Here is a 7,500-nt window from a genome sequence, read left to right as displayed (position 1 = left end):
TACTACTACTACTTACTATTACAGCAACAACAACTAATGCTACTATTACTACTACTAATATTACCACTACTACTACCATTTCTACTACTACTACTTTTACAATTATGACCAGCATGCAACAGTGATAGATGAGCTGAGGGCTTAGTTTTAATAAATATTATTATATAATTTGTAAGAAATTGAAAAGTTTTGGGAAAATTAAGAGATAAAAAAATCTAATTAGATTGCTTTACTTACCTCTGAACGTGTTGCCAAGTCTCGTCCACAAATTTCATGTTTGACCTTTTCTTTTCTCGAAGACGTGCTAAATAACAATTTGAAAGCACTAGCACTCCTAACGTCACACTCATTTGGTCCGATGCTATGTTTTATTTTCCTTCTGTTACAGAGAAAACAATATATATTTTTAGCTCCTTCTACTCTTATCGCTGGAATTGGTGGAAGATTATCGCAAAGGTCTCGCAAAATTTTATCCGACTGCATTGGGCAGGAATGTAGAAAATCTGGACTATCTAATTCACAAGGGATGAAGTAGTTACTAATGTTATTGAAGCTCAATTCACACTCTTTAAGTTGGGTTGCGAGTTGATACATTTCCAGACGATCTGTGAGATGGAATACATTGTCATATAATGCACAATCCGCTACAAATGGTATTGATCGGAGGGGAGTTGTAACTCCGCTAAGGTGACAATATTTTTCATCCATGATGCAAGAGGAATTAAATGTTTCAGATTTTGGATCCAGCCCATTGCAAAGAACACAATGGATATTTCTGAAAACCAGACCTGTTCTGACATCAGTTAAATATGTTACTGATTCCAAAGAATCCAATTTGGGCTTTTCACATTGCGTTCGCACGTTGTCGTTTCTCCATTCATTAGGACACGTTGATATAGATAAAATAGACATAGGGGTGCTCTTCCAGATAACAATGTTTTCGCATTGGGCTCTGTTGTAAACATCATGAACTCTCATTCCATTGTAGATTCTAGCTACGTCTTGTAATGTGTTTCGTTCATTGGCGTAAAACGAGGGACAACACGTTCCTCTAAAAACACAACTGTGGTCACATTCACACAAAAAACATCTAGGAATAGTGCAGTATCTGGAGCCCTTCGTAGGAACAAGGGTACCATTATTACACTCATAACCACAAAAGTCTGAGTAAATTTCAGGCCAGTTCAAGGCTAGAGTATTAAGGTCGACATGGTACTTTTGCCAACTGGTGTTTTGGCAATATATTATGGGAACTGTAAGGGACGTAAGGATGGCAATTAAATTCATACTTGTTACTCTAGTCTGGACTTAACCTAAGAAAGATCCCTCCCTTATGCACGATTTATGATATGGATTGTCATTATCCTCAGAAATAGGGCAGATTTTCAAAAGGACATCACTGCAACTCGATCAATGCAAGATATACTCTATCAAATAATCATTGGTGTGTTGACTTTGAAAAAGCGTTTGAAAAAAATCTATGTAGCAAGGGGATTTAAAAAGTTAAGTTTTTTTAAAAGTCAAAATGCTCCAATAATTTGATTTGTTTGATAAAATATTCCACGATAAGGTATTTACTTGGAAAGTTCGACACAGGAGTCAAAACGCTGAGGTGTCCGTCAGGGCTGGGTCTTGTCAACTATACAGATTATTTCTGTAGAACGAGTAAACTACAAATTATAAACATAGAACTTATTTTTATTATTAGAGAATATTGAAAATAGTTAAATCACCATCATAATGGTGTCAAAAAATGTTAAGAAAAACTATACTACACAAGCTAGCTCTTTTCATCAATAGATAATTTAAAAATCAATTATTTAAAAATCTGAAATTCTAACACAGAGTGCACCATAATGTTCTTTTTCAATCATCTAGAGCAACCAAAGTAAAAGAAGCAGTGGATATTCTACTCTTTAGATATAACAGTGACAAGCATTAGCGGAGGTGACATCAACAAAAGCAAGTGTTTTATTAAGGGAAGAAAAACTTTCTGAATTCTTAAAACGTTTTTCTTAATCAAAAGCATCTCGATGGTAGGCGGATCAAACATTTGAAGTCTCGATTTTCACGATCGGCGGATCAAACCTCTGAATTATCTATCCAAACTTTGCGCACCATGTTTTATTTAATTTTATGTGGATAAGACTTTTGATGACATCTATTTAACTCAACGGACATTGTCATTTAAATACCGAGCTCCCAAATTTTCAATATCATAAAATGTTTGGTAAAGCCGACACGCAAGAATAATGAATCTATTTATGATTGGATATAGGATCGGCACTGCTCATCAAGTTTTTATGTAAGAAGATAGTTTTTCAAATTTCTAGCATAGTTACGCATTGGAACTAATTAATTATCATTTCTTACACGACAGCTTGTCTAATTATATAAATCTTTAATTACGTGGCATTCCATAACTTTGTAATATACGCCTCATGCTGTCTATGAATACTATCAAAAGCCTTTTCGAAGTCGATAAGATGAAGAAATAACAAGGTATTTTATTAATTTGAGTTTTTAATGATGTGACGTAGGGTAAAAAAAATATAGTAAACACACATGATCTTCCTACTCTGAATCCACGCTGATGCTCTCTTAATTTCTCTCACGTATCATTTTGATTTTTCATCATATGACAAGACTAGGACTTCGTTTGTTAATGAAAGCAACATTATTCCCTTACAGTTTGAGCAGTTGCTGAGATCTCCTGTTTTTGGTAATGGAACGATTGTTCCAATGTTTCAACCATCGGGGATATCCTCTGATTCACATATTTTGTTACAGAGTTCAGTTAGTATAATTATCAATGAGTCCCCTCCCTACTTGAGCATTCCTGGCACTTTATTGTTTTTCAATTTTCATATTGCACGCGCTATTTCACCGAGCGTTATTTGGTCATTATTGATATCATGTAGACACCGTATAAGTTTCCAAAGTTCAGCTGCTTGTCTTGGTTTTGTTGAACGTGGACTTTTTTAAAATGATCAGTCCGTCTGTCTTTGACTTCATTTGTTTTCAAGGAATTTCCATTCTTGTCTTTTATGGACACTAGAGGTTAGTTTCCATTTTACAAGCCAGCCTTTTAACTCTCTCCTTACCAACCAGACTGCTGTGCTTTGCTTCCAGTTCACCTCACTATGGTGGTGGATTTCTCATAAATAAAAACTGCAGGGATTTGACTAGTGACGAATGGAATGTTCGGACAGAATATGTGTTCTTGAGCTGAAGTGTAAGATCAATTCAAGGAACCAGAATAACAATAACAAAGACGATCACGGTAAGAAGACGTTCACTATCTCAATCGTAAATGTTTACGCACCAACAAGTCAACGCGCAAAACAATACCCAGAGGAAACTGATAAATTTTACAAAGACCTAGATGATACACTGAACAAAATAGGAAACAAATCAATATTAATAATTGCTGGAGATTTTAATGCCAAAGTAGGAAAACGTCTCGACAGTGACACACTATGTTTAGGATCATACTCAAAAGGAAAACGTAACGATAACGGAGAAAAATTAGTCCAGTTCTGTGAACAGAGAAAACTTTTCATAACAAACAGTGCTTTCAACCACCCATCAAGACACCAGACAACATGGGTAGGACAAAGGAAAGACCAAACCCAAGACAAAATGATAACAATACACAACCAAATAGACTATATCATATGTCGACACCGCCATAAACACTACTCAACCAACTCGCGATCAGAGTAGGATCATCGCGAGAGAGAGAGAGAGAGAGAGAGAGAGAGAGAGAGAGAGAGAGAGAGAATGGGTAGGAGTGAGGTATCTGTTCAATGTTATAGTTATCATATAACGTTATGACAAGTGTAACTAAATGACAAATTGCCATATTTATGGACAATAAAGATCTATTATTATTATTATATTATTATTATTATTATTATTATTATTATTATTATTATTATTATTATACGGTGGTACACTGCTAACATCCGATCACAAACTTGTAAAAACGAATTTCAACATAAATGTGTACAGACAACGAAGACAGAAAGGTAAAACGGCAGTCAAAATAAACACGGCAAAAATAGTAAATGAGCGAGAATGTCGCATTCATTACCAATATGAACTTAACTCAAGTCTATGGAAAATAAAGCAAAACAGCAATCCAAACAATAAATGGAAAGAGACGCAAGCGGCAATGAAATATGCGGGGGAAGAAAGTGCAGGCTCTATTAATACAACTAAGAACAAACCAAATCGAACGCCTAACATTAACGATCTATCGCGGCAACAAAAAGAACTTAGGATCAGGATACAAAACACGAAAGACTCGGAAGAAATAATAAACCTGAAAACGGAACGAAACAAAATACTGCATTCAATTCGATCACTTACAATAAAACACAGAAACGAGGAATTAGACAAAAAAGTGGAAGACATAGAAAAGTCCAAAAATAACGCATCGTCTATGTTCAAAGCGACGAAATCTCTGAACCGAAAACCATTCGAGAACCCAAAACTACAGGATAAATTTGGCAAACAGACAACAAATCCCAACGATATCCTTGACATTGTAACTGACCACTTCCAGCAGAAATTTCACAAACAAGTCTCACAAATATCGCCCTTCTCAGGAAACCCTAGAGACCTAAACAACCGCATCACAACAACTGAAGTTAGAAATAGCATAAAGTGCCTAAACAATAACAGATCCCCAGGCGAAGATGAAATTCCCGCTGAATTGCTGAAATGCGGTACCCTCTCCCTGGATCTGAGCATTGCAAACATAATGAACAAAACATTCTCAACACACAAAGACTGGGACATAAACAGCGTTGTCCTTATTACAATACAAAAACCAGGAAAAACGAAAGGACCCGTAAACAACCTGCGCCCAATAACATTACTGAATACCATAAGAAAAACACTGTCAACTATTGTCCTCAACAGAATTAGACCGAAAATAGAAAAATATCTATCACATAGCCAAAGCGGGTTTCGCCAAGACCGAAGCACATCGGACGTTGTATGGACACATAAATGGTTGGCAGCAAAGGCACTCAAAGAAAACATATCCATAACAATAACCGGAATCGATATGTCCGCAGCCTTTGATACGATCGACAGAGGAAAACTTTGGAGATATTAACAGACATAGTAGACGAAGACGAGCTCCGAATAATCCGATTTCTCCTCAGCAACACAAAGATACAACCAAGGATATACGGGGCCACAAAACAGACGCAGTTCGAAAGTAACATCGGGACCCCCCAAGGAGATAGTCTGAGCCCGATTCTGTTCACAATATACTTAGAACACGCTCTGAAAGAAGTTCGAAAAGTCATTCCAAAACCAACGACTCATATTGAGAATGCAATCCCTAGAGAAATCGCCTATGCAGATGATGTCGATTTTATTGGATCAACACCAGCAAATATAGACATCATACAAAATACCCTCATGAAATATAACCTCCAAGTCAATGCCAATAAAACCGAATTTACAACAATATCGAGGAACAAAGAGGAATGGAAAAGAACAAAGAAAGTCGGCTCACTAATTGGAGACACCGAGGATGTACAAAGAAGAAAACAGCTATCAAACGCCGCACTCAGTAAACTCACCAATGTATGGATTAGAGGTGACAAAATAAAGAGAAAAACCAAACTGAAACTGTACCGTGCTCTTGTAAAACCGGTACTTCTGTATAACTGCGGCACTTGGGCGTTGACAAAATCCGAAGAAGAACATCTGGATGCCTTCCATCGCACACAGCTAAGAAGGGTACTGGACATCAAATACCCAAAAAAGATCTCAAATGAATCACTCTATAAGATCACAAAGAAAGACCAATCTCCCTTGACATTTTACAACAACGATGGCAACTTTTCGGTCACATACTACGCAGGGACAAAAACATACCAGCTAGCCAAGCCATGTCGGGATACTTCCAAAAACACGGGAACCTTTCCAGAGGAAGACCGATCACAACACTCCCTGTGATCCTAAACAAAAACCTCACAACACTTGGACAAAGCATTAGTCTCATAACGACAGGGGACCTTGAAAATCTGAGAACCCTAGCAGAGGACCAGCAATATTGGAGACACCTCACACAGGAAATACTGGAAACAGCCAAGGCGACACGATCTTTCGGTCGAGACGCGAAAGGCATCTAAGTCAGTAAGTCAAAGTTACCAACCATTTTCAAGATTTTCCCCAAAACTTCACACCCACCTTACACAAAAATAATTTTTTTACCACTCTGACATAATAGTCGTAAGTTCTTGCGATACATAAATTCTTTAGGAAAACATGCTCTACAATACACTGTTAATTTTCTTTAAATTTTATTATGCACAACAGAAATTTGAAAAAGAAAAATGTTGGTTCGTAACGAATGTGACGATTTTTCTGTAGTTGGTAAGGAAGGATTAATAGTTCTATAAACTGTTCTCGTGTCTTTGTCATCTGCTGCTTTTTACGCTTCTTTTGTCTTATCTTTCCAGTTGTGCTTATCTTCCCTAGCCAATTTTTACGGTTTTGTCGAATTCTCTATACTGTTCTGTTTGCCTTATGTTTTGCATGTCTTACTTCAAAATTTTCTGTTTTGCTCCTTTTCTTTTGTCCATTTCTTCCCATTTTCCTTTTCTCATTGAAACAGGAGAAAGACCAATTTGGATCCTCTCCCCTTTCTTTTTTTATAAATCTCATCAACTATAGCATGAAAAAGCAAAGAAAAGACAATGGAATCATTCTCAGTCGCATCTGCAAATTTAGTGTTTAGATTATGCCGAGGGTAATTTTCCTTTTCGAAGATACCAGAGACAGTCTGCAAATGGCCACAAGCTCATAACAAGGAAATGCAGCTAAACCTGGACTGAGATTTAATGTAAAAAATGTGACACGTTGAAAACAAGCGGGATGATGCTAGAAATAATTGTTTCGAGAGAGAAAATCAAACAGGCTGGAGCATTTAAATATTTAGGAAGCAACATTAGAGGAGATGGTGATATACCTAAGGAAATAACAACCAGAATTCGAAAATTATACAAAATAATGAAATCAAGGGAACGTCCAACTAAAAATCAAAATCAAATCAGTCTGAGACTAAAACAATGTCTCACCGCATTCTAACAATGACCGCTTACTTAGATCGTGTAATAAATATAGAAATTCTAACCAGAGCTTGAATGCAGGACGTTAGGCTTACCATCCAGCAACGTCTTCTGAGCTGGCTAGGACGTTCCTTCGCATGAAAGAAGACCGCTTCTCCCCCCCCCCCCCCCCCCCCCCAACACACACAACCAAAGCATTTGAATTAAGGAATGAAAACAGTAGACGAAACGAAAACGAGGAGGACGGCCAAAGACGACTTGGAAAGCAACTGTCCACAGAGACCTCAAAACCGGGGATGTCCATGGGACGAGGCAGATATGCATGGCAGTACAGGACAGAGAGGAATAGCCAATCTGGATTGCTCAATGTGTCAAAGACACGGGGGGGGGGAACTGAGGTTTG

The 7,500-nt window shown here is 37.3% G+C and overlaps 1 protein-coding gene across 1 annotated transcript in view; it reads right to left on the bottom strand.

The window, feature by feature from the left end:
• Window positions 1-7,500, bottom strand: part of LOC144959603 (uncharacterized) — a 15,882-nt gene that overhangs the window by 7,296 nt on the left and 1,086 nt on the right. Inside the window, exon 2 of the mRNA XM_078892229.1 lies at window positions 238-1,654. Coding sequence (XP_078748355.1) covers window positions 238-1,287 — 1,050 coding nt within the window. The 5' untranslated portion in view covers window positions 1,288-1,654. The remainder of the gene's footprint in view (window positions 1-237; window positions 1,655-7,500) is intronic.

Source organism: Berghia stephanieae, chromosome 14 (assembly GCF_034508935.2).
Source record: "Berghia stephanieae isolate SIO BIC M18660-M18661 chromosome 14, UCSD_Bste_1.3, whole genome shotgun sequence".
NCBI classification, from domain to species: Eukaryota; Metazoa; Mollusca; class Gastropoda; order Nudibranchia; family Aeolidiidae; genus Berghia; species Berghia stephanieae.
The sequence above is the reverse complement of the archived record's forward strand: the minus strand, read 5'-3'. Positions and strand labels throughout refer to the sequence as shown.